The sequence below is a fragment of the Oenanthe melanoleuca genome, chromosome 26 (genome assembly GCF_029582105.1).
Source record: "Oenanthe melanoleuca isolate GR-GAL-2019-014 chromosome 26, OMel1.0, whole genome shotgun sequence".
NCBI classification, from domain to species: domain Eukaryota; kingdom Metazoa; phylum Chordata; class Aves; order Passeriformes; family Muscicapidae; genus Oenanthe; species Oenanthe melanoleuca.
Genome location: NC_079359.1, coordinates 3,893,650 through 3,921,032, shown reverse-complemented (window position 1 = coordinate 3,921,032; position 27,383 = coordinate 3,893,650). Strand labels below are relative to the sequence as shown.

Genomic DNA, 27,383 nt, shown 5'->3' with positions numbered 1-27,383 from the left:
GTTTGTTTCCACCCTCCCGAGATGAGCAAAGAGCTCTGGGGGTGATTTTCTAAAGGAGCTGGGAGTTTCACTCGGGGATCTTTAAATGGAGGGCGAGGATTGGGATGCAGAGTGCAAAGGCTGAGGACAAACCCCCCTCGCCGCGGGGCTCAGTCGCTGCCAGCGGCACCGCGGGGCCGCAGGGCTCAGTGCGCGCTCGGCGAGCGCACTCGCACTCGCAGCCGCGCTTTGAAACTTTCACTGCACATCTGTGCATCCCTGCCTGCGCTCGGCAGCGAGCCAAGGGCTGAATTCCTGCGAGCCCGTGCAGCTCCCACACGTCCACAGCGCTAGGACCCAGAGGGAGCCGGCTCGCCGTGAATCAGAGCGGAGCCCCGAGCGCTGAATGAGGCTGCGGCGGCAGCGGCGATGTGAATGGCTCTGCGGGCTGGGCACAGCGGCCGAGCAGAGCGCTGCACCGCGGCCAGGACAGCGCCAGGGCAGCGCCGAGCCCCCGGCCCGCAGCGCCCGGGCTGCGAGGTGAGAGCGGCACCGGGAGCGGGATCGAGAGGGGGACCGGGACGGGGACCGGGACCTGGATGGGATAGGGATCGGGATCGGCACCGGCACCGGCACCGGCACCTGGAGCGGGATCGAGAGGGGGACCGGGACGGGGACCGGGACCTGGATGGGATAGGGATCGGGATCGGCATCGGCACCGGCACCGGGAGCGGCACCTGGAGCGGGATCGAGAGGGGGGCCGGGATTGGGACCGGGACCGGGATGGGATAGGGATCGGGATCGGCACCGGGAGCGGCACCGGGAGAGGCACCGGGAGCAGGACTGGGAGCGGGATGGGATAGGGATCAGGATCGAGATAGGGAATGGGATCGGGGTCGGCATCGGGATCGGCACCGGGATCGGAATGGGGACCGGGACCGGGATCGTCATGGCATCGGGATCGGCATCAGGATCGGGATCGGGATCGGGATTGGCACAGGATAGGGATAGGGATAGGGATAGGGATAGGGATAGGGACAGGGACAGGGACAGGGACAGGGACAGGGACAGGGACAGGGACAGGGATAGGGATAGGGATAGGGATAGGGATAGGGATAGGGATAGGGATAGGGATAGGGATAGGGATAGGGATAGGGATCTCCGCATGGCCCAGGTGCGGTGCCGAGTGCTGGATCTGGCTCTGTGGAGAAGGCACACATGGGATGGATGGATATATGGATGGATGGATGGACGGACGGACGGACGGACAGATGGATGTCTGTGTCACAAGGAGCGCTCGCTCCGTGGTTTTGTGGAAGCGAAATTCGCAGCTGCTAAGGCAGGTTTGGCTGCACACACATCTGGAAGGTATTGGTGGGGCAGCTGTGGATAAGCTTAAGGCTTGAAAAACATCTTTAGCGAGAGCAGCTTAATCTCAGGGAAATGCAAGTGTGCTTACTCTTTTTATCCAGGTATATGGGAACTTAGTTTTATTTGCATTCTACAGCAGTTACACCTATATGAAAATTCTTTACTGGCTTTGTTCTGAATATTGAGGCTTTCTTACTTCCTTTCTTTCCTCCCCTGTGATAATTCTACTCTAGATAAAAACTCCTTTCTTTCCTAACTAATATAAATAAATAGGAATTCTGCTAAATCAAAGCATGACTGACCCAAGGCAGGATCATTTTAGCTGCAGACAGAGCAATACTTCACTTGAGACCGTGTATCCTCTGGGATGTCCACTTGGAAAAGCTCACGACCTCCCTGCTGCCTGTGTGTAGTGACAGGATGGAGCTGACAATGTTTATTGATTTATAGCTGGTGATAACACTGTTCTAGCTGAGACACTGCTCACAGATAAAAACGGGGACCCCAGCCTGGGAGACAGAAGGAATTTGTGTGCTGAGAACAAAAAGTGTTTGTGCTTTGGTTCTTTCTTCACTTTAAATTCTCCTTATAAAGCTCAGGAAGTTTTAGAAAAACACCAAAAGTGAGCGTGCTTGTCAGGCTGGTTTTCCAAGTTGTCACAACTTGGAAGTTGCATTGTGACTGTTAGACGGATAATTTATGGATGTTTTCATGAATTAGAGTGTCACAATAAAGTTTTTGGGGCACTTTTATTGCTAAGCCAAACTAAAATGTGACAATTATCTGCAATAAGACAGGGAGGGAGCTGACTTGTCTGTACATTCTTGTTTGTGGCACTTCTGAGTTGTTTCAGATATTGTGGAAAACAGGCTTTTAACCCCCCCTGCCAACTCTCATTTCAGGTAGTTTTGTCTGAAATTCAGAGGGTTACAATATTTTCTGCACTTCCCCAAGAGGTTACAGGGATGGAATGAAGAATGAAATATATTTGGAGAGTTCTCAAGTATGATAAGAAAGACTCGGCCTTTAAATGTATTAATAATCATAGATATGAATCATTTTAAAACAAATCTCAGCCAGGTCTGGAGAGGAGCCCCCAGGAGATCTGTGCAGGATTTCACAGCTTGATCAGTCCCAGCCACTCACCAGGAGGGATCTGGCTCTCCCAACAAGGTGCTAAAGAAAGTACCCATGGCTGTATTTCCTCATTCTCATAGCCCCATCAAAATCTGAAATTATTTTTTTAGATATCTTCATTTAATTTCAGTGGAGAGTTACAATGAGCACAAGCATAATTTTAACCCATAAGCTAAATAAACAATTACTTCATAGGGTAACTGAGCAGCCCATGAAATACACAGTTAAAAATCAGTTTAGAAAAATATCTGAAATATCTGTTCAGATTAGTATTTTCAAGTGTAAAATAACTTCATTTAATGGGATGTCTAGAATAAGGGTCAAATAGAACACATTAAAATCTAGTTGTTTCTGTCAATAAAATAAATCCCATAAATTCCCCTACTGCTCTATGGTTTGGCCATATAAAGTTCCTTTAAGCAAAGATTCTATTAATTTTCTATTTCCTTACAAAATGCTTTTAGGGCTAACAGAATATTGAACACATACTAATTAGCATTACTGATTTAAATTAAAGGCACGTGGAAAAAAACTGGTAATTTTAAGAAGTTAACAGAAACCTTTGACTTTTTTTCATCTGTATTTTACAAACAAACGGCTGATAATGAAAAAAAAAAAAAAAAAAAAAAAAAAAAAAAAGATAAAGGGTGACTAAACCCGATGGTTTCATTCCAAAAGATTCAGTGCTCTAATAGCAACATTCAGGGCTGGATTGGTGGGGTTAGAAATATTTGTCAATCCCAAATGTGAGGCCAATAAAAGCTGGGGAGACTCAACCCCTTCCAGCCCAGCTACAGGCTGACCTCTGCTGGCAGCTGCTCGGGCAAGGGGTTTGTTAAACTGAAATATTGATTAAATCTCATCCTATTCCCTGAAAAACGGGGCAACACCTCTTTCCACCTAATTTATCTTTTGGAATGAAAAGAGAAAGAAATTTGTCCCAGGGCAGTGGAGTTTGGGAAGCACCAGGAGCAGCTGGGGGAGATGGGGAAGGGGCTCAGCCTGGAGAAAAGGGGGATCAGGGGGAATTTCTGGCTCTGCAGAAATCCCTGACAGGAGGGGACAGCCCAGAGGGGTCGGGCTGTGCTCAGGGAACAGGGACAGGAGGAGAAGTGACCCCAGGTTGTGCCAGGGGAGGGGCAGGGTGGATATTATGGACAATTTCTCCCCTGGAAGGGTTGCCAGATGTTGGGCCAGGCTGCTGAGGGCAGGGCTGGAGCCCCCAGCCCAAAGTGTTCAGGTGTGGGTTGGTGGGGAGCACGGTGGGGGATTCAATCTCCTTAGAGGTCTTTTCCAACCCTAACGATTCCATGCACATGCACAATGCTCCTGCAGCTGCATTCCTGCCCTGGCCAGAAGGAAATTCTCCCTGTGCTGCTCTGACCTGAGCAGGGTCACAGAGGCCAAGGCATTTCAGAACATTTCTCCAAGCAAAGCTCAGGGACAGATGTCCTGTGGGATGTGTTGTGGCTTTTTCTCTCCCCACAATGCCCTTTGTGCAGCCCCACAGAATTCATTAAATGTTTGTGTGCGTGTGGATGTGAATTTATACCAAAAATTATGTGGTCAAGCAAAGCAAGATCATTTCTGCTGCTGCCAAGACATCACAGTATCAATCACTGGGAGTATGTGCACTCTTGTCTGCCCAGTGCCACTAATACTAAAGCCTAAAAATACTAAATACTAAAATATTGGGGGAAAGAAGATCTCAGACCCTCCATATAAACCCATCCCATCCCAAATTCTGGGTACTGTAACTGTTTGGTTACAAGGATAAAATGAAAAAGTGAAACAAGAAAAGGTGCAGCATGATGAAAGCCTGGAACATTTTCTGTATTTAGAGAAACTACAGAGATTATGATTTCTAAGTCTGGAGCAGAGATGGCTGAGCAGAGGTGTGAGGGAGATATTTATAGTCACAGATGTCCTTAGGTTGTTGAGAGGAAATGGCTGTTGTCAAAAAATCGAGGAGCAGGAAATAAAACTGGCAGGTGGCAATGTGGAGGCAAACAAAGCAAGGTGGTTCCTCTGTGGAATTCTTCCCCAGTGGATATTGCAGCTCACAGGGCTCAGGGAGCAATCAGGCACTCTGAGAGCAAAGCTGCTGCCATGAATCTGTGCCAGAAGGAGCTCGGGGTGGGAGAGCAGCCCAAGGAGATGATCCCCACTCCCCAGCCATCCCCAGGCAGAATTCCTGACCTGGATCTGCTCTAGTTCCTTCTCCTTGCTGCTTCAGCTGTCAAATACTTGACCTGCCCCAGCCCAAAAAGGTGGCTGTGTAAGATTTACTGTGGGCTGCCAGTTCATTGGTAAAAAAATGGCAATTCTGGCAAAATGAAGAGGTAAAATAGCATCCTTCATTTTGGTTTTTGCTCAAGGATTAGGTGTAGGCCAGTGTTTGTGGAAAGATATCAGTGATGAGATTTACAGCTCTTCAGGCAAATCAGGGTCTGAGCAGGTTATGAGACAGTGGAGAAAGGTCTGTGAATCCTGGGGCACCCTGTGAAATTCACTGAAATGGGGAAATTTTATCTCATCCCAATGTGGTCTTTATAAGGAGCTGGCATCTTATTTGAAATTTTTATTGAGCAGGGCAATGCCTCATTAATTACACTGATCTCTGAGAACTGCAGAGAATGGCAATGCCAGCAGTGAGACCTGCATGCCAAGAGCCTGAGAGCATTGGCAGAGAGCTGGGGAGGCACCAAGGACACCCAGAGCAGTCCAGAGTCACAACAGCTCCCAGGAGAGACATTTGGACCACACCAGGACAGCAGGAGAAAATGAGCAAAGTGCTGCTCAGTATCTGGAGCCTGCACACAGCTGGAAGTTGCCCAGTGCAAGGAGAAATCAGGTCCTAAATACACACACACCCCTGAGGCACCTTATCTAACCCCAAATGTCTGCAGCAGGAAGTCTGAAATAAGGTTTGATGGCTTTCCTGCCACTTCCTGCCCATCCTTTGAGCTGTCCCAGGCCACTGCTCACTGAATGAAACACCTCTGGCTTTTCCTTAGCTTGTGATCTCCTTCCTTCTTTATTCCCTGAGGTTCCTGCATTTCCAACAGTGCTTTGAGATTTCAGTGCTTGACAGCATCAGATGACCCAAATCAGGGTGTGTCACACACTGTCTGTTGCTGGGATTGGTTTTATCACATAAAATCCCATGGCAGGGACACCTTCACTATCCCAGGCTGCTCCCAGCCCCATCCAGCCTGGCCTGGGACATTTCCAGGGATGAAACAGCCACAGTTTTTGGCCTCCCCACCCTCACAGGGAGGAATTTGTCCCCAGTTTCCATCTAACTCTGCCCTCTCCAGTTTAAAGCCCTTGTCCTGTCTCATGGCTGTGACCTCCACATTTCACAGTGGAGTTTCCTGGCAGAAACTGAGAACTGGTGACAAAGCACCAGGTGAGGACCTTGGGCCTGGGCTTCCCAACCAAACCCTGACAAAATCCCCCTCTCAGAGTGACAGGAACCACACCTGCAGTGACCAGACCATGTTCAAGACTTGTTTTAGTCAGGGGTTTTCTAAAACTGAACATCAACACAGACCATAAGCTGGCTCCAAAAAGTCTTTCTCTCATTTATCTTCCTGGCTCCAAAATCCAATTTCCTGTCCCTGTGGGGTCCATAACAATGTGCTAATAAAAGATCAAATTCTGCTCCCATTGACTCATTAGGAATCAAAATCCCCACTGACGTCAGTGGGAAAAGATTCAAGCACAAAGACAGACAAAAATCAAAGGTAAAACAAGTTCTTTGATTCTGTTTTGGGCCTTGGTTTACGTATTATTGACAAAATCATAGAATCATGGAATCATTAAGGTTGGGAAAAACCTCCAAGGTCATCAAGTCCAACCTCTGACGAACACCACTAAACCATAATGACCATTTATGTTGTGCAAATAAGAAGCTAGCCCAAGAATAAAATCAAAGAAATGAATTAAATGAATGAGTAATGGATAAAATGGTTCATAACTCAGGGCTTTGAGCTGCCATATTTGTGAGAAATGCTGCTGCCTTAAAGAGGATGCAGCAAAAATTGCCTTAGTTAATTTATTTGTTAACTACTCCAGAAATTTATAAAGATTACACTGATTCTGACAGTTCTGACCTACAATGAGTAAATCAGCCCAGTGTAAATACAGCTGGGAAGCAGATTATGTGTTTGATAACTTTCTATTTGCCAAGCATGGCTTTGCCAGGTGAAAAATTTTGATTTTTTTCCAGTTCTTAATCACTTTGTATTTCCCCCTGTTGTATAGGTAGAAAGGTGACACAAATTTTTTACTGGTCTGGTTCATTGCTTTACTTTGACTGTTTTATTTTGTTCCTGACACAACCATATGTGATCCAGGCTTTTTAAAAAAATAAGAAAAAGTTTTTCAGAAATTTTTGTGATGGGGATTTGCCAGGCACCTCATTGCTACGTAATCCTTTGATTATGACACATTTAAGAGCTCTAGCTCACAGAATACATGTTTTTCTATTTTGAAACATAGCTTTTATTCTTTTTCTTTGATGACCTTATGTGCTGGATGAGTCAGGTATGAGAAAAGACCTGTGCTTGTTCACCAGCAGCTTTGCCCTGTGGTGGATGACAGCCATTTTCCAAATGCATCATTTCCTGCCCATTATTCCCTGATCCTTTTGGGATTCTCTGTGTCCCAGCACCAGACCAGCAAGGGGTTTGAGGTGGGTGCATTCCCACAGCCATACAATGTGTTGATGTGAATTATTATTCTCATCTTAGAATCCTCTGCTTGCCCCTGTCAGGCACAAGGAGCCCTTCACTTGGTCATTCTCCTGTACTGAGAGGACATTAAAGGGGTTCTTTCCAAAAAGGAATAAGCTGATTATTCTTGTTTCTGCTCAGTGTTAGCAATTTTATCCATTTCCCTCAGCAAAACTCATCACAGTAACTGCACTTCTTACCTGGCAGGAGAAAGTGCATCAAGGGTGTCATGAGAAATAAATAAGCACAGAACAAGCCATTGAGGCCAGGCTTGGGTTTATTTTCCGTGTCAAAAATTCTTTTCCATCCCTTCTCTCATTACTGGGGAGCAACCTGGTGCAGTAGGAGGTGTCCCTGCCCATGGCAGGGTGGGATGGGATGAGTTTTAAGGTCCCTTCCCACCCAAACCATCCTGGGTTGGTGCTCTGTCATTCATATTCATATATTCATATATTCATATATTCATATATCCATATATTCATATCCAGCATACCAGTGCTCTGAACATCCAACATCCATGTTTTTTGTTCTGCCTGGCTCCAGACACTCCCTGCCCCAGTCCCTCCTGCCAAACCTTCCTCCCATCATTTTCTCAGGCACAAGCTGTAAAGAGGAGAGTGCAAAGGGTCACTGCTCAGCCTCACATTCCAGGACACTTTATCTGTGCCAAAAGTGTGAGTTTCTGGTTTTGGCAAAGCATCCAGAATCCAAAGCATCAGAGGGAGTTTGATCCATGAGCTCTCCCTGGGTGCACGTTCCTGGTGCTGGGAAGGGCTGCACTAGAGACCATTTCTTTCCTCTCTGTGTTCTGAGAGAGAAAAGTGTGTGGCCCTTTCCTTCTCATTGCTTCCCTCCTCTTTGAAAGCAAAGAAATTAGAAAACTATTCAATGACCTGCAGAATTTCTCCCCTTTGCTCAGTATTTCAAATTCTTATAAGAATTCAAATAATTTGAATTCAGGCTTCAACACTTGCTTGTGCCATCACTTGAAAGAAAAAGGAAAGACTTTCTGTGAAAATAACACAGGAAAACTGATGTGAGGTTTAAAGTTCAGATTTAAAGTTCATTTCTCTCCCTTTGAATTTGCAAAAGCTCATTTCCAAGTGACATGTATTTAAACTCTGGCACTGTGCACAGAAATGAGGTACACACCTAATCAGCAAAACTCCCCTCTGGTTTTCATTGTAAGCAGGCAAAAAATGATCTTGTAAGGGTTAGACCTTGATTATTGCTTTGAACCTAATACTAATGCAAAGAAACTCCAGAGAAAAGTTGAAAGATGCAAAATTCAATCACAATAGGCTTCTTTAAAAAGATGGTTCAGTTAGAAATCTGCTAGACATATGTTATTTTAAAAAATAGAATAAAAAGCCAATTTTTTGTTAGACAATGTAAAATTTCCATGTATTCATCATCTGATGAAAATTGTAGCAAAAATAGGCAAATACCAAAGGAAAAAAAATCTATTCTTATTGCCACAATTGTGTCAATAATCTGTGGAGTGTCACTTTTCAACAGCATTTAATATTTTCATACTACAAATCACATGTGGCTACAAATGTCATTTTCTGTCTCCTCCCACTCCATCCTCATCCATATTTTCTTCCTTCCAGTTCACAAAAAAACTGCTTTTTTGTAACCACAATAATTCTTCCTGACAACTCATTCACCACACAAAGGCATTAACAAATAACACTGTAATAAATACAAGGTGCACAGCAAATATCCAGACAAGGAAAATATGTGGTTACATATGGGGTTAAGTGTTATAATGACAGCTCATTTCAAATAGATCAGGTTATTTGTACTAATTAATATTATCACTACCCCTGTGGAAATTCAGATTTGGAATGGGAGTTTTCTGAATGTTTTTTATGGAGCTACAGAAGGTGTGAAGCCTGTGGCACCTGTGTTTAAAACATGGGTTTTTAACTGAAATACAAACCAGAATCATGATTATGTGGGGAAAAAGATCATGGAATTTATTACAGAGTCATCAAGGTTGGAAGAGGCCTCCAAGATCATCAAGTCCAACCTTTGCTTGAACAGCCCCACACCCCTTAAATCATTTTGCACCCCCTGTTTGACCAGTGCCCCACAGCAAAGGCCAAACCCACATCCCAGGGCTGGGGCTCCCAGCAGCACCTTCCCTGGATCACAGGCTGAAGGAGCATTTAGAAGCTCCAGAATCTGGAATTGTTCCAGATTCCTTGTGAAACCCAAACCCTTCCCTTTGCAGGGAGAGCAAGGCTGGACAGAAAGGTTGAAAGGTTTGGGTGGGATATTGGGGAGGAATTCTGCCCTGTGAGGATGGGGGGGCTGGGATGGATTTCCCAGAGCAGCTGTGGCTGCTCCTGGATCCCTGCAGTGCCCAGGCCAGGCTGGATGGGGCTGGGAGCAGCTGGGACAGCAGCTTTGGGGTCCCTTCCAACCAAACCATCCCAGCATTCCATACTGATTCTCTTCATGCTGGTGGTGCTCCCACCTGCTCTGCACACTCAGCCAGGTGAGGAAATGCCCAATCCAGCTGCAGGGCTTGCAGCCAGATGTTGCAGCTTCAGCCTTGGTGTCACTGTGACTACAGCAGCCACACCCCGTGTGTGAGGACTGCAGCTCCTTAACTGTGACATCAAATCCAGCTGTTAATTGTGCTTGGAACCTCTGATATTACAATGGGATGGGAGAGCTTCACATGACAAATATTAAATATTCATCAAAGCAAGCAGTTGATAAAATTGTGCAACCATGTGCGTGCAGGGGAAGAGATGATTCACTTACAGATGTGCTGCTGATAAATTTTTCATCGCTGCACACAACCTGGGGCACATCAGCAGCCAGACAAATGTTTAAACACCACCGTTATTTTCCACTAGACAAACTCTTGCAAAAAAAGTCTGACATTTCAGCTCCTCTTTGAAACGATTTCTGCTGGATGTAAGAAACAAAACCCATAGAAATGTCCTTTTGGGATTAATTCTCTAAACATAATGACTAAAAAAGCCTACTGGCTTTACTCTGAAATACTGCAATTTTTGCTGTTAGTATTAAGAGCTGCAAAAAGTTGGTATTATTTATCTTTCTAAATCTTTTTTATCTTTCTTTATCTTTCTAAAACCTTCTAAAAAGTTGTTTTAACTCCTGGAGGCTGCAAATTTTCTGTCTCAGAGACAAGGCAGCACATTCAGAAGGAAGAAATGTGAGAGGGCAAGTGTCTGTTAATGTGTGCATCACATTGTAACCTGCTGCAAGCCTGGGAAATGGAAGAAAAAAAGGGAGCACTGGTGAAAAATCTTCAAATTATTGTAAAGAGCAAGTTTTCAGGAAGCAATTAACTGCCTGACTGGGAATATCCCTGCTTTTTATTTGATGTCAAACTCATGGGTGGTATTTTGAAACATTTGATTGAGCTCAGTCAATTAGCCTTGATTATGGTTTGGCTTTTCCCTCAGAATAGGCTGATCCATAGGGAATGCCACTCATACCAGCACTGAGGCACTGGGGGTGACTCAGCTGATTAATCAGCTTTCTTTTCTCTTATTTAGAAGCAAATCTTTGGCTTCCCCAGCTGCTGCAGTGATCACTATCGAGCTGGTGTTGTAACTCTCACAGCTTTGCTCACCCCTGACTCACATTCTGAGAGGAGGAAAGTCACCTGCAGCCCTGATCTGTAAAACAATCATGGAATTTCAGAATCCCAAGGACCTTAAAGCTCCTCTCATCCCACCCCTGCCATGCAGAGACACTTTTCAGGCTGCTCCAAGCCCTCCCCAGCTCTGTCCCTGAGGAACACAGCAATGCTGCACCCAGGGATTTCTGATCACCATAAAGTCCTTGGCATTTGCAGGAGAAATGTTCCCATTCCTGTTGCTTTCTGGTCAAGATTTGTCCCTAATTTGGAATCAACCATAATTCCCATGCTTAAGGGTTCTGACAATTCCTTTTAGACAAGCAGGTACTGAATCCTCACCTGTATTTGGCCAAATAAATCTAATCAGTTCCTTAGAACACAGCACAGAATCTGCAGATGAGCCATTTTTTCCAATCCAAAAATTACATAAATTTATTAACTAAGTTAATGGAAGGAAAAAAAAAGGGCTACTTGTAAAAATCTTAAGTAAACACAGAGCTTTTTTCTCTTTCTTTAATAGGTAAATGGCACAAAACACAGCCAGGGTACAGGCACAGGGTGTAATCATGGTCATGAAATGCCTACAATGTAAATGGATTTAATGACAAAATTAAACAAATCTCAATTAAAAGCACAATGATTCCAGACAGGCAAAACCCATCACTCTCCCAGCTTCCCACTAAGTAGATCTGCAAGCATGGAAAGGTTGCCAGCTATGGGGAACAGTTTAGAAAGTTAATGACAGTACAAATGGGATTCACTGGAGACTGTAATCCTGACTCTGTAAGCATTGCCAGAGGCCTGACATGAAGGAACAAGTACTATTTCAAGCAGACTGCAAAGCCAAGGCAAAGATTAACATCTGTCAGAATCTGCTACAGATGAGATTCTTATTGATCCTTGAATGTCACAAGAATTTAGAAGGGCTCAAAAGAACTTTAAAGAGAATACTCAAGTATCTGTGGATTTGGTTTGTAGATCTGAAGTACCTTTCCCACACTTCAGCTATTTTTTTTTTTTTTCAAACAGCTGTGTGTGATGTAGCTCAGTGCCACAAGAGCTATTTCTTCCAACTTAGTCACTGTCAAGCTTAGTCTTGCAGGAAAAGCAGTGGCAGGGAGCAGTTCTGGTGCTGTTTCCAACCTCCAAGACAGAGCTTTTCGTGTTTGGACTGTGTTGCTGTGGATTTTGTTTCTGCCTCATCCCTATCTATCCCTACTAACAAGATTAAGGCTTTGCTCACATTCTTCTAATTAAAATGCTGTAATTCTGAGAAGAGATTCCACATCTCCTTTTAGCAGGGTAATCAGTACATCTGTGAGTTCAAGTTACTATTTTTTAACATCAAAGCTTGTACAAAGATAGATCTCTTCCATGCAGGCCATGACTTTTATCCACACTGGTTTGAAAACTGGCTCCATTTTGTACTGGGATCAACATCATGTCCTGCAAGGAAAGAGAGCTGGGAATGCTCAGCCTGGAAAAGAGAAGGTCCCAGGGAGAGTTGAGAGACCTTCCAGGGGCTCTGAGAGAGATTTTGGGCAGCCTGGAGGAACAGGACACAGGGAATGGCTTCCCACTGCCAGAGGGCAGGGTTAGGTGGGAAACTGGGAAGGAATTGTTCCCTGGGAGGGTGGGGAGGCCCTGGCACAGGTGCCTCTGGATCCCTGGAAGTGCCCATGGCCAGGTTGGACATTGGGGTTTGGAACACCCTGAGATAATGGAAGGTGTCCCTGCCAACCAAAGGCTCCCAACATCTTGTCCTGTCAGGAGCTCATGTGCATCTTTCTGCTGCATTTTTTCCTTGTTAAACTGGAAGAAGCATGATCTGAGTGTGTGCAGGGAAGGGACAGAGCTGGGGAAGGGGCTGGAGCACCAGGAGTGGCTGAGGGAGCTGGGAAAGGGGCTCAGCCTGGAGAAAAGGAGGCTCAGGGGGAATTTCTGGCTCTGCAAACTCTCTGACAGGAGGGGAAACAGGGACAGGAGGAGAGAGAATGACCCCAAACTGTGCCAGAAGATTGGATAGAAGTGAAAATTTCTTCATTGAAGGCATTTCCACAGCTGCCCAGGGCAGTGGGGAAGTGCAGTGCCTGGAAATGTTCAAAGCCTTGTAGATATGGTGCTTGGACACACAGTTTAGGGTGGACATGACAGTGCTGTGTTAATGATCTTAGAGATTTTTCCCCACCTTAAAGATCCTATGAACTCCAAGTTATATTTCACTTACCAGGCACGGCCTTGAAATTTTATTTATGAAGCTTTTAGTTCTTCTTTAGTTCTTATTTTTAGCTTCTCCTTGCCATATCAAGGTACCACTCCACAGCTTTGAGAAGCCCCTCCTGCCCTCACTCCTCTCCCCTATTTTCCCTAAGCTTGTGACACAGAACTAAGAGACTGTTTGGTTTAATCAGCTACTGCAAGATTGTTTTGGTGAATGTAGGCTGAGGAAACTCATTACAGCAGTTTAGTCCTCCCAGTCCAAGAGTTCCCACATCCAACCCATGGATTGTTCTCTCTGTGGAAATGGGGGAAAAAAGGTTCATATCTATTATAATAAAAGGTAGCAAGGAAAATAATAAGCTGGTAAACACAGGAAGAGTAATCTTCTAACCCTGGCCTACTTTTACAAGAATTCCCTAATTTCCAAGCCCACGTAGCAGGGAAGTCAGTGAGCCCCACAGAAAGCTGAAGTGTGAGCAGTCCAAGGATGTCCAATGCCATCAGTGATGGCACTGTGCTGTAATTCAGGGATTCAGAGCTGTTCACTCAGAGCAGGACCAAAGAGAGTTCTAGAAAATGTGGTAGAAACACTCAAGGGCATGGTTTAAAGGAAAAAGAGGCAACTTTCCCATTATAATCTGCACTGTAGCAAAAAATGCTTTCAACCAGCAGATGATGCCAGAAATGTGAAGACCCTTCAAATGCTCCTCACACAAGTGAGTTGCCAAACTCAGATTTATAAGGGCTGCTGAGACTGCCAGGTCAGTCCAACTCCCTGTTTCCTGTTCTTAAGCAAAGGTTGCTGAACTTCATTTAAACTTCTCAGGGCTTGGTCCTGTGCTTGGAGCATTCCCACAGCACAGGACAGGGGCTGATCTTTGCTTCACAGACTCTTCTGTTGAGCTGTCCTTTTGCACAGAGGGGCTGTGTGGCCAGGAGAGCTGTTCAAAGACACAGGGATTTATTCCAGAGACAGCTGCAGGCTCCCAGCAAGGGAGGATGTCCTGCATGCTGCTCCATCATTCTCTGTGTTACACCCCCATCCTTCATCCCTGTGTGAGGCCAGCATATTCCAGAGCTCTCAGGCTCCAGAGCTTCCAGATCCAGACAAACAAACCCCTTCCCACATTGAAATGTCACCTTAAATTTCATTTCACCTTAAATGGCTGAGCAGGGAATAGAAAGCTGCAATGTTAAAAGATGCACAGCAGCTGCCTCCTGTCAGCCTCTGACACAACACAAGGATGGAAACTCCTGCTCCCCACGGCTGGGTCTGTGCCCAGCAGCCCACAAAGCACAGCTGAGATGTGGCCCCAGCTCACACGGCCTCTGCTCTCAGAGCACGAGCAGATTGCTGTGCAGCAGCTGCCTGACACACTGGGGATGCTGAGAGTGCTGAAGCAGAGCTGAGATCCTCAGAGCACAGGAGTGAAGTAACCCCTAAATCAATCTCTGTGCGAGGAAACACAACTTGGATCAGTTTCTCTGAATATATATTTTGTTGCTGATGTGCAGAATCCATCACATTTTGTTAGCAGCCAGCAGTTGTCTGGCTTTGTGAGTTAATACAGCAATGAGTTAAAACAATCCCACAGAAAGGAGTAAATACTTTCCCAGCAGATGAAAGCCAAGGTGCTGGAGAGGTCCCAGGTGTGCTGCAGAGATTGTGTGGGGCAGCAGCTCTGAGGCAGCTGGAGCCAATGTGTGACAGGAGAAGGCAGGAGCCTTGCAGATAAAGGAGTCAGGGAGCACGTGGAGAGGAAACAAAACAGAAGATGTCAACACACAGGCATGAGCAGGGGCACGAGTGAGAGAGCCAGAGAACAGATTTAGGGATGGATGTCTCACTCTCCTGCTGCTTTTTAATCCATCCACTCCATAAAGAAAGGTGCAGAAAAGGGTTTTGGTAAAGAGAGAAGGAGCTGGTGCTCACATGGGTTACAAACACTGGCAAAACTACTCTTGTGTTTTCTACCACTTGAGGCATGCACACACTGAAATACAATGAACAAATAAGGACAGTAAGGCAAATAAAAGCATGTGAAGAAATAGGATCAGTTTCCCAAACATCCTGAACACTTGTGCTTTGCAGTGGTTTACTGTGCTGCCAAGGAATCAAAATTATCTCCCAGGCTGAACTCAGAAGAAAGGTACAGGGGGAAAAATGTAGGTGGCAACACACTTCCACAGAAAGAGCTTTAATCCTCAGTAAGTGCTGAGTACAGACACACAAAGTTTGACAGCCCAGGGGTGAAAATTCCAGCAGCAGCACCTTTTACAAAGCAGCTCTGTCTCCCATGGAGAACGATGCAGCATCGTTGTCTGGGGTGCTGGAGCTGCAAGGTGAATCCCCATTTGCTGCTTCCCTTTTTCTGGCTGTGCTCAGATGAGCCACAGCATCAGAAGGAATATCTGAAAAGTCTAAGCAATTGTAAAAAAACTCGTGTTTTTCTTGGTGAACTACCTCAGATATCAGCAGACTCCTATTTCTCCTGCAAGAACTACTTGTGCTTGCAGAGAACATTACAAGATGACACTGCAATCTGATAACTCAGTGTTTCTGTGGTTTACTTTGTTTTATTTGGTGGTGTTTCCAGATTTTTTGTGGAAATCTCTACCCTGCTTCTTAGGAGGTTTTACCCTCTCATTTCAAAACTACACCACATCTAAAAGGTTCCTGCTGTGCAGGGAAAGAAAACCCTTTTTTCCACCTCTTTGGGAACTAAATTTTTATGCCACCAGCAAGTAGCAAAAAAAGACCTTCAAAGCTGCATTTTTCTTGCACCCAACTAATTTGCTTAGTTTAGATTTAACACTAAGATTGTTACTTAATATATTTTTATTTTTATTATCTATTACTATATCACTATTTATTTAGATCTGCTTAGTTTAAAACCCACTGTATTTCACATCTCTGTAGTGGAGTGCTTAGGAATTCTAAAGAAATTGTTTTGAACTCAGTTTCAAATGGGAAAGGCAGGTGGAGTACAAGGATTTGAACATTTGACCACATCTTTACAATCTGCAGAAAAAACTCAGGCTTTGCAATGAGGAGACAGACAAATATCTGCCCAAATCTTGAAGGTCACCTCATGTACAGCAGGACACAAATCTTATGTCCACTTGTCCAGAAAATATGGAAATACACTTCTCAAATGTACAGCACATGTCAAAGAATACAGAAATCAAACAGCTAAACAGCAACAGCAAAATTATTTGAGTTTTTTTGTGCACACAATTCACCCTGAGGTATGCTGGATTATGAAAAATATTAATATTTTTTCTATAGTCCTAAGTATTATGTCTGTGCCTTGTGAGTTACAATAAGAAGGGCACAGAATGGCTGTGACTGCTCTGGGGTCAATACCCATTTCCAGCTGCAATAAAAATCAGGAATTTGGTTTATAAAGGTGTCATTTTAGGGGGTTTTGTCATGATTTTCCTATTGTAATGTAAAGGAAATCATAAGAGAGGAAATTCAATCCCTAAGAAGGTAGTTAAATTCTGTAGGTCTCATGAAAGTAAATGAGATTTTAAAATGGGAAAGAATATCCTAGGAATTAAAAAAACAACAAAAGGAGGTGGGCAATGGAGAGGAGGAACATTGCTACTGCTTGGCAAGAATCCTGTGTTATTCTTTGGGTTCTTCACAGGCTACAGAAGTAAATTCTGCTGCCCATAAGTGAGTGGGGAGGATCATTTTATTAAGTGTTTGTAAAACCACTCGACATTTCTGGATGGAAAAATCCTACACAAGCAAAGCAATATTCCATTCCAGTATTGACTGTACCTTCCCTATCTCAGCACTCTGAGTGAGCACAAGAGCACCTCCATGTCATAAGATTTAATTTTGTGGATTTTTGTCTATATACTTAAGGGGTTTTTAATGGAAAAAAAAAAAAAAATCCAACACAGCAGTTTGAATTGAACTTTTTATCAGGTGCAGCCAGGCCCTCAGTTCAGTAGAACAGAAGTTTTAAAGTGCTCTCCACTCTATCCTTTGCTGCATCCTTCTGTGCTCTGACTTGCCAAGCACAGACACCCTTCAGCTTCCCTTTGGAACTTCTCAGAATTCCTGCCCCATTAAAATATCGTTGAGTCATTGAAAATAGTTATAAACACACTGGAAGATTTGTACAAGATAAAATTCCTTTTGGATGTAAATAATTAATAGAAGGGGAAAGTCTGAAAAGTCATGGCCATAATTTATGGCTGCTCCTTGTCCTTACATAATGTTCTTTTCCAAATTCATGACCCAGAGAAGCACTGAAATGATGGAGTCTACCTTTGGGAATCTGATCATGACATCCCAGCTCATTTTTGTTTTCTACCTCATTTTTGGAGTCACCACATTGATGCCTTACACTACAACACGTGCAATTGCTAAAAGTCAAGTGTTCAAGTTCATTTGTGCAGTTGTAGAAAAGTGAAAAAGGAGAATATAAATGAAAATTATGAGCCTGAATAAAAACTAAATGCTAGCTAGAATTGCTGCTGGGATTCAGCTGGTTCTTATTAATCAGGGTTTGGAAAAGAATCAGGATTTATATTCCCTTCTGAATAGCTGGAATAAGATCACTAGTTGGAAAGGTTTACTGGCCCTAAAGATATTGTATTTTTCTGCCTTAACTACTCTTGGCTGTAAGAGGGGATGTAACATCACAGTCTGACTGCCCTCATACTTTCTGTTCCCAGCTGAATTCCAGTTTGATTTTGGTAGTGTTGTGAAGCCTGAAATTCCAGTTCTTTCATTCCTGGTAATTTGGTGTTGGAAACCTCGGGGCCAAATATAGCAAGCCAACGATTCCCAAATTGAAATCCATTTGGGGAAGGTGTAGAGGGGAGAAAGGCAGGCCATGCTCCAGCCTCAGGAAGGTCTTTGGACTCCCTGTTTTAAGCAGCAATAGGGAATGAGTCCTGCTGTGTTTGGATTTAGGAGCAGCAATCCTGTGCTGGCTGCCAGCTGGGCAGGAGGGAGGAACCAGCTTTATATGGATTTATCCCATTTATCCTGCAGTAGTTTTCCTGTCAGTTAGTGCCTGAGATCTTTAGTCACTCCTTGGTGCCTATGAATTAGGATATATGAAACCCTGGAGTCCTATAAAATATATATATCCAGCTCCAAGGCGACATGGAAAGTTCCAAAGCAATCATCACATGTCAATCATTGATTGCAGGATTTGCTTTCTGGATAATATAGGGATGATATACAACCCTGGTATGCTTCAATAACTCACTCCTAGCCAGGATTTTTATTTCTAGCTCATTTAATTTACCAGCTTTATGCCATTGAGGTCATTGACTTCAGGAGAATCACATTCACATGCTCCTCCAAAAGATGTTTTCTGTCATTTGTTTTCAGATTTGACACTAGTTTTGTAAGTGTTGTGCTTTCCTTCACTTTACTTAAAGAGATTTTTATCTTGACAGAGACAATTTCTTTATCTGTTATTTAACAACTGTCAGTTTGCTTTTGTTATCTGCAGCAGGATAAAGCTTTCTGCCCTGCCAGGGTGGCTCTGTGCATGTTTGACACTCACTAACAGCCAATCTGTCACAGCCAGAGCTGCATCCTGCCACAAGCCCTTGCTGGTAGGGCCACCCTGACCTAAGTTCACGGGGTTTTTCCCAAAGGAATCACATTTCAGATGGCTGTTGATGCCTCTGGACTCCCATGAGCATGTTCTACAGGCGAGAGCAACATGATGCCAAACACTATAAAACAAACTTGAGAAGCCAAACAAGTGATTATATTCTTAGAATTTTTGATTTTACCACTGAGGAGTTTTAAAGTGAGCCTTCCAAAGGTGAGCAGAGCCTGTGTCCCCAGCCCTGTCCCCTCCTGTCAGAAGCCCCAGGCTGTGGCTCCAGGCTGGTCTCTCCCAGGCCTCACTCAGCACCAAATGCTCAGAGGGAATGGGCTGTCAGTGAAGGTGATGGGAAATACACTTCATTTCCTCTCTGGGCTCCTCTGCTGAGACACAGCAAGTGAAATATTGATGTACTGGTTCAGGATGAAAGAAGGGATTAAATGAGGCCCTTGCAAATAAGCCATTTCCATAACTTGTACCCCAATAAACACAGAATAAACCTTAAGGAGTGTTTTCCAAAACCTCAGTGGTTTGGATTTGGTGCATCCCCACCACACAGAATCACAGCATGGTTTGGGTTGGAAAGGACCTCAAGGATCATCTGCCACAGGCAGGGAATATTCCACTCCCCAGGCTGCTCCAAGCCCATCCAAGCTGGCCTTGAGCACCTCCAGGGATGGATTGAAACTCATGGTGCAATTCCCCCTCAAGCACCCCAAATTGCCAGAGGCTCAGTGAACCAGCCCTGTCATTATCTTTACCTGGCTGGGGCTGAGTCAGAGCTCTGGAGGCAGATGCTGGGTGCTCATCCCTACGATGAGGAGGATCACAGTGACACCATGCTCCTGCTCCAGGGCAGCATTTTTCTCAGTCTACTGCTCTCCCTAGAAATCCTCAAAGGAACATTTCAGTGCCGGAGGCATTTGGAAAAAAAAAGGGGAAAAAAAAAAAAAAAAAAAAAGGAAGTGTATGAGACACAGGTAGCTTCCAGCTGGCTTCCAGCACCCATAAAACTCTTATTTACAGGCTGAGTCACTGCAGATATAATGGAGGAATGAAATGTTGGGTCCATTAGAGATTCCCATTTTCTTGCTCATCAGCTAAGATCAAGGGAAAGCTGAGCCTCTGACACTGCTCTTAGTCATAGTGCCTTCAGGATTCCCTTCAAGGCCTCCCAGGGCTCACAAGTCTTTTCCCTGAGCTGTTGCTGCTAAATTTTAATTCATATAACTCGTATAGCTGTGAAAATATTTCCATGAGAGATGTGCCAGAAGCACCTTCTCTTTACCAGCAACTTCAGCAGCAGCTGCCTCCCTCATTTCTCTCACTACCAGAAGCAATGAGACAAAACTAATTCACTACTTGTTGCTTATTTTGGTGACCTCCACGATCCCATTTGCTGCACTGACAGCCAAGCAGTTCTGTTTATTTTTTGCATATCCCTAAAATATGCCAACAACTTCAAGAATGACAGAAAACAGCATTCCAACTTGTATCATGCCTTAGACTACAACATTCTATGCTTATGTTTATTGACTGTGTTTGTTTTTATTTAGAAAATAATTTACTTGCTGTGTTTGACTGAGCCAAATGAGAATTAATTTATCTTTTTTAGGAACTGCTTTAATGGCATCTGGTCAATGTGCAGTGAGAAGGCTGCACTGACTGCTGCTCTTATTGGGAGCAATTAATTTAGTAAATTTATTAAATTTTCTTTCCTAATAACTTTCCAGGCAACATTCCCTGTTTGTCCATTTTTTCCTCGGATTCTGTGGGTAATTTTAACAAAAAGGGAATTCCCTAAACTTGTTTTGTTCGGCACTTTTTGCACTGAAAGCAAAGGGCTTTTCAAGACACAGAACCATTTGTTTTCTGGTGTGATCCATTTCCACACTCTCCAGAATTATGGAATTATGGAATCCCAGAATGGTTTGGGTTGGAAGGGATCTTAAGGCTCATTCAGTTCCACCCCTGCCACTTCCACTGTCCCAGCTGCTCCAAGCTCCAGTGTCCAACCTGGCCTTGGACACTTCAGGGATCCAAGGCAGCCACAGCTGCTCTGGGCACCTGTGCCCAAACCAGTCTGGGACTCTTTAATTCTACTCTACATGTGCTGAGACTAAGAAATAATAAGACTGAAGTGAGATTTTTTTACCCACCAGGTTTGTCATCCTGTATGCATGTAAATCCTGAAATCAGACTAACTTCAGTAGGATATTTTATGAATGTCTGGGAGTGGTAGAACAGAGGAATAGTCTATGGATGCTGAATAACACTGCATCATTTACTGGATTCCACCACAGCCAGGAATCCGGGAAAAAGACAGTAAAAGAACTTTAAAAAAAAAAAAAAGTCCTGCTGAAAATAAATGCTTTTGTGGTTAAAAACCAGCCAGTTGGAACTGAAACAGTGTTTTCTTAGGGTGGCAGAACAGTTGGAAAAGTTGTTGGATTTTTTTTGGCAGTGGCCAGCGCATTATAGCTCTATCATTACTGGTACTCAACTCTCCAGAGTTCACTGAAAGGGTTATTACTTCACTAGTACATTCCTGCAAAAATACAGCATAGTGCATCTGTAGCATGAAGCTCTGGATTCTGGAACTCTGTGTGACCTTTCTGACACACTGATGTGAGTGCAGCCAGCTCAGCTCCCAAATTCTGCAACACCCAGGGGGAACCTGAGCCACAGCCCCAGACAAAGGCAGGGTGGCCAAAGCTCTGCACAAGTTGCTCAGTGAGCTCATAGCAGGGTGACTCCTGTGCCCTGCACTGATGGAAACAGGCTGGGGAGGTTTCAGCTGGGGGTTTAAACATCAAGTGACTTGTACTTGGGTGCTGGTAAGAGCCAAACCCAGTGGCTGCCTCTGCTGGCAGCCAGTGCTCCCGAGGACAGACACTGTGCAGGTGGAAAGTGAGTCCAGTTCTTTGCTTTGGCATTAGCAGCTTGTTCTCCTGAGCAAATGCACTTCAGCCTGAATGCAGCAGGATTTTTGCAGTACAGGAGTACCTTATCCAACCCCTATTTACCTTATCCAACCCCTATTTACCTTATCCAACCCCTACTTCTCTTATGAAATAGAGCAGATAAGCTATTGAATAATAAGACTAATAAAGTACTATTTTTATCCCTTTCAGTGCCATGAATTTACAATCAGAAAATGTGTTTTGCTGAGAAGTGTCAGTGTGCTGGATTTAATTGGTGAAGAAAATAATGGTTTTCCTTTAGCTGGGGTCTGTATGACCATTCACAATGCAGTGATTCAGACTGGAGCCATTGCAGCTCCACAAACATCTAAGTGTGTGTTTTTATGTGTCTGCAAGTTTGGTATCTTCAATTCTGCTCAAATATCAGCCATAATCAGATAATTGACTGCCAAAAAATGGCAATCTGTGCTTCTCCTCCTGAATTTAATTGTAACCAGATTTGCTTCCCAGCACAGATGTGGGGCTGTGAGCCCTGGCTGGTGCCTGGCTGCTGTGCAGTGCCACAGGCACTGCTGCCCCACAGGGCATCACTCCTGGCTTTGCTGAGCCTGGAAGGTGTCTGAGAGGAGTGGGAAGCACTGGATCAATAACCACAGCCTAGTAAAGGTGCTGAGTAAAGGCAGATCTGCCTGCAAATGTACAAATGTGCTGTTGTGCAGAGTCTGGAACTGCTTTGGACAGGCTTGATGCTGTGACAGGGAAAAGGCACAGCTCAGAAAGACACATCCCCAAGGGGGGATGGCACTGAGAACACTGATTTGCTGGCTAATGACTGACACAAACCCTTCTGCCCCAGTGACCCAGGGCACAGGCAGCTGGCAGGAGCAGCAGGGCCCCATGGCAAGGAGCAGCCCAGCCTGGCTCAGCTCTGGATGAAGTAAGGACCTTGCTGGGGGAGCAGTTCTTCGTGCAGTGCACTCAGAGGTAAGGCAGCCCCCACTGCAGCCTGGAGACACCCTGGCCAGGCTCACACAGCAGAGGAAGGGTTAATGACACTTGCCCAGCATAGAAGTGGGGTTAATACAGTGGTGGCATCTTGTGAATAACCTCTGTGGCTCCATCAGACAAGCAGGGACCCGAGCTCTGGAACTGGCAGCTGCACATCCCCTGTGAGCCCCGGTGCACGAGGCATCCACTGTGAACATCTCCAGAAAGCACCACCAGAGATCTAATAACTGATTATGTGACAAAGTTTGGAGAGAGAATCACAGAATGCCAAACTGGTTTGGGTTGGAAGGGACCTTAAAGTTCATCCTGTTCCAACCCCCTGCCATGGGCAGGGACACCCCAAACTCCCCAAAATAATCTGTAAAATACCTCTCTGTGCCAGCAAAAGAGTCTCAACCCTCACAGCCCAAGGCAGTCCTACTCCTTAATGTTAACTTCTATGCCTGTGTTGTCATCAAGCCGAGTTCACTTTTTAATGTGTCACTTTCTATTCTCCACTAACTCACTAATTGATAAAAAAATTCCATTTTGAATCTTCAGAAAAGTTACCATATATCCAAAATACATTCTGTCTGTGTTTGGGCCACACTCCACATAATGATTTAACACAAGGAGAGGAAATACAAGACAATTTTTAAAAAAAGGCAAGCAGGCAAGGTCTTTCTGCTCATGTGTTAATGGCCTTAAAGCAAAAATCTCAGCATGGGCAACACAAGAAACCCAGAGAAGGGAGGTAAACGTAGCTGCATTTTAGAGCAGCAATCTTGTACAGCACAAAACCAGAACCAGCTCTTTGCTGACATTGCAGCATCTCCTTCCTATAGAAGGAAATAATAAAAAAGGGGTTTCTGCATAAACACAATACACTGAGGCTGCTATTGGCATGGCTAAATTGTGCCTGGATTTTATTCTGCAAACCTTTTCCATTAACATTTCTGTCGGGAAAGCTGACTCTTGAGAGATGTAATGAAGCATCTGACTTTAATTTGGTTGTAGAACAAGGGGTTACTCTCTGGAGGGTGCAGAGCCAAGCTCTGAGCTACACCCAGCTCTGTTTCCTTATACAGAGGATGATGAGTGCTCCAGCACGAGCAGCACATGGGAAAGCAGCAACCCTCAGCCTTGCTTTAAGCAAATTAAAGTGGCTTTGGAACAGTAAGGATTTGCTCTGTGACAAATATTTGACTCTCCTCGTCATCATTTTGTCCCCAATGCCTCCAGGCCAACAGTTGCACAGACAAGCTCACACTGCTTTTGGCCTTTCTCTTCCCTCCTCCCCTCCAAGCTTCTCCTTCAGACTCTGCTTCTCCACCCTCCTCAGTCACCACCTTCACTTGTGTCTCCTCCTGGTTTCCTAAATGTTTGCTCAGCCCCTCTCAAACCCTGCTGTTTATGTCATTTCAGCTCCTGTCCCAGATAAGACACACAAGATCCTGTGGGACATCTTCGGGTTGTTCTGCATTTTCCACAGGATTATGCTCTGGCAGAGCACCCTGGTCCAGTCCTTTAGCACTGCTTGGGATTCTAATCTGAGAAAGCTCCACAGAGAGGGTGAACAGCAACCAGAATTGACCCACACCCAGAAAAAACATTGAGACATTCTGGGAAATCACAGTGGAAGTGCAGAGCCCAATTCCTCTGGTACAAAACCCTGTTTGTCCAGTGGCTTTGGGGCTCCCTGCCTGCTGGCCCGGCCCCTGCAGAGCTCGGGGCCAGCTGAGACATGTCAGGAAAACAAGGGAAAGAGACGGGGAGGAGCCTCACCGGGCTGTTCTGTTTATACCCTGTCTCTGCTTATTAAGTCTTTGCAGAGGAAATACAACGTCTGCCCTTCACGGCAATTCCAGAGCGTTTTTCAGTGTCTCTCATTCCCAACACGTGGCTGAATTAGTCAGCACATGGTCGTTGCCCAACGAGGTATTGCTGCTGCTGCTCTTCCAGCATGAAATGGGTCTTAGTAAAGGTTTAGACATTTGGCTTGCACCTTTCCACACCCAAACAGATGTGCCTGTCCTCTGGATTAGGAGGACCAGCCCTGGCACTGCATCTGCTCTGCAGGGACTTCTGGGGAGTTCTTGCTCGTGGCATTCTGAAAAAACCCAGGTGTTTCCCTGTCCAGAATTCCCAGTGCTCTGGCCACAATGGCTTTAGCTGTGCTGTGTCTAAGATGCCAGTGCAGAGGCAGCTTGGCACCCACAGTGCTCCCACATTTGCCCTTGAATGTGAAAAAATCCCGTCTGCCCTTGTGACACAGATACCTGAGCTCTTGGAGGAAGGAGCCTGGGCTTTGTCTGCCCTGACTCAGTGATGTGATGTGTCCTGAAAGGGCAGGTGGAAGAGCTGGCAGCTGCTGGAGCTGCTGAGCACTGGGGCCACGTGGCAGGTGAGTGTGGCTGCTGAGGGGGTGATAATGGCAAGAGGTACTGGCTCGGTGGCCCCCACTGCAGCCCCAAGGACACCTCTGCAGACAAATTTAGAGAATGGACAGCTGCTTTAGCCAAGGGATTGCTTCTGCTTTCACTCCTCTGCAGCCAAAGGGCCGGCCCTGGCCAAAAAGGTTGCTGCAAAACTCACCAGAGATCTGACTCCTGGGAACATGCTGTCGCCATATGGTCTCCACATTAATAACACCAAACAAGTGCTTCATAAACAGCGCTCTAACAACAAATACCAGAGGAATTAATAATAATCTAGCTATTATTTTCTAATGTTCTCGCTTTATTAAGAACACTGATGCTGTCTGAATGAGTTCTTCCGGAAGAACAACATCTGGCACTCACATGGATACCTGATGGAATCCGTATGATCCCGGGTATCTGATGAATTTATGGCCAGAACAGCAGCGGTTTGTGCCCACCTGGTTCCAGCAACACTCAGTTCTAGGTTATCATGTAATGCCCATGCTGTTCTACATTCTGACTGCACTAACAGTGCCTTTCTCTCATTCCAGGTTATCATGCAATGCCCATGCTGTTGCACACTCTGACTGCACTAACAATGCCTTTCTCTCTCGTTCTAGGCCCTAACGTAATGCCCATGCTGTTCTACACTCTGACTGCAGCTTTTCTGATCGGCACACAGGCAGCTCCCAAGTCAGAGGACAATGCTCCACCGGAGTTTCCTGCAGAACACTCTCTGCTCAGCTCCCGGAGCGACCGGCCCCGCATCGCCCAGGCGGCTCCGCACACGTCCCACGGCCGCGCCACGTGGAGCCCCGGCAGCAGAGCAGCTCTAAACGTCACCGTGGACCCCAAAATCTTTCGGAAGCGGCGTTTCCGCTCTCCCCGGGTGCTGTTCAGCACGCAGCCCCCGCCGCTGGCCGGGCAGGGCCGCAGTCTGGGATTTCTCAGCGGTGCAGGGGGTCTCAACAGGACTGCCAGGAGCAGGAGGAGCACGCACCCCGTGCTGCACCGCGGGGAGTTCTCGGTGTGCGACAGCGTCAGCATGTGGGTCGGCGACAAAACCACGGCCACCGACATCAAGGGCAAGGAGGTGACGGTGCTGGGCGAGGTCAACATCAACAACAACGTCTTCAAGCAGTACTTTTTCGAGACCAAGTGCAGGGACCCCAAGCCGGTGTCGGGCGGGTGCCGCGGCATCGACGCCAAGCACTGGAACTCGTACTGCACCACCACGCACACCTTCGTCAAGGCCCTGACCATGGAGGGCAAGCAGGCGGCCTGGCGCTTCATCCGCATCGACACCGCCTGCGTCTGCGTGCTCAGCAGGAAGGCGGCCCGGCCCTGAGCCCGCGCCCTCCGACCCCCCTACCTCAGCCTGTAAATTATTTTAACTTATAAAGGACTGCATGGTATATTTATAGTTTATACAGTACGGAAAGAACCTCGTTATTTATTAAACTCTTTTGGAAAGCTTTGGTGTTTTGTGAGTTATTTGCTGGAGGAGCTCTTTGAGACGCGTGTTTTAGTTTTGTTCGCCTCTACAACTCTGGGCTGCTGAACAAGCTTTCAGCAAAAAGGAAACATTTTCCACGCAGTTTTCACACATATTGCTCTGTTCTACAAGAAAATCGCCCTGCTAGTTTATTGTAGGTTTATTTTAAATTGAAATTTTTTGTCCAAATGCCAAGAGATTGAAACAGAACTTTCAAACCCTTGTTCCAGTTTTACTAATTATCCATAAAGGTATTATTCATATATAATTAATCATCTTAGTGAAGCCCTAGAACACTAGTTCTTCATTGTTGCCAGATCAATTTCTAAGTAAGACCTTCAGTGCATATTTTAAAATTGCCAAAGTATTTTCATTGCAAAAAGAATCCATTGTGAATTATTTTGGAACATTTGTCTGCACAAGAGCAGGATCTCAGAGTGTGTATTTTTGTGTTAAAATGGTATTTTAGAGCTCATTACTTCAGAGTTATGTTAGATGATGGTATTTCAAATGTCAATATACTTCTATAAATTCAAAAAGTTCACGTGCCTTATAATCCAAATTTGATAATTTTCTCCAACCAGTGTTCTGGTAATGGGGACCTGCCATAGGAGAAGTCTTTTCATGCATGATAGAATAAAATCTAAAAATAAATATTAAAAAAAAATCAGAGAGGCTGTGTTTTAGCAAGGACTCAAAATAACCCAGTGCTCAAAATTTCTGCGTGTTGGGGACATTGACCTCCAGAAATACCCAGTGGAGCCCCAGGCCTGTGCTGGGCGTTTCACTGCACTCTCCAAAAGCTGCAGATCCTCTCCTTGTTTCCCTTGGAAGAGCAGCTGTTCTCCACTGCAGAAACTGTTTCAAAACAAATACCATCAAGGTTTTTCAG

The 27,383-nt window shown here is 45.2% G+C and overlaps 1 protein-coding gene across 2 annotated transcripts; it reads left to right on the top strand.

Moving 5' to 3' along the window:
• On the top strand, positions 1-26,474 carry NGF (nerve growth factor). Of its 2 annotated transcripts, XM_056511523.1 has the most exons (3): positions 1-519; positions 22,446-22,573; positions 25,617-26,474. In XM_056511523.1, exon 3 carries the CDS (start codon positions 25,628-25,630, stop codon positions 26,342-26,344), a length of 717 nt encoding a protein of 238 aa, XP_056367498.1. In that variant the 5' UTR covers positions 1-519; positions 22,446-22,573; positions 25,617-25,627; the 3' UTR covers positions 26,345-26,474. The 2 variants fall into 2 exon arrangements, with proteins under 2 accessions (XP_056367498.1, XP_056367499.1); XM_056511524.1 differs by lacking the exon at positions 22,446-22,573.
• Positions 26,475-27,383: the final 909 nt, after the last annotated feature.

Bases quoted from the DNA above. Each gene is read 5' to 3' on its own strand.
- NGF (XM_056511524.1), top strand. From the start codon at position 25,628: ATGCCCATGCTGTTCTACACTCTGACTGCAGCTTTTCTGATCGGCACA.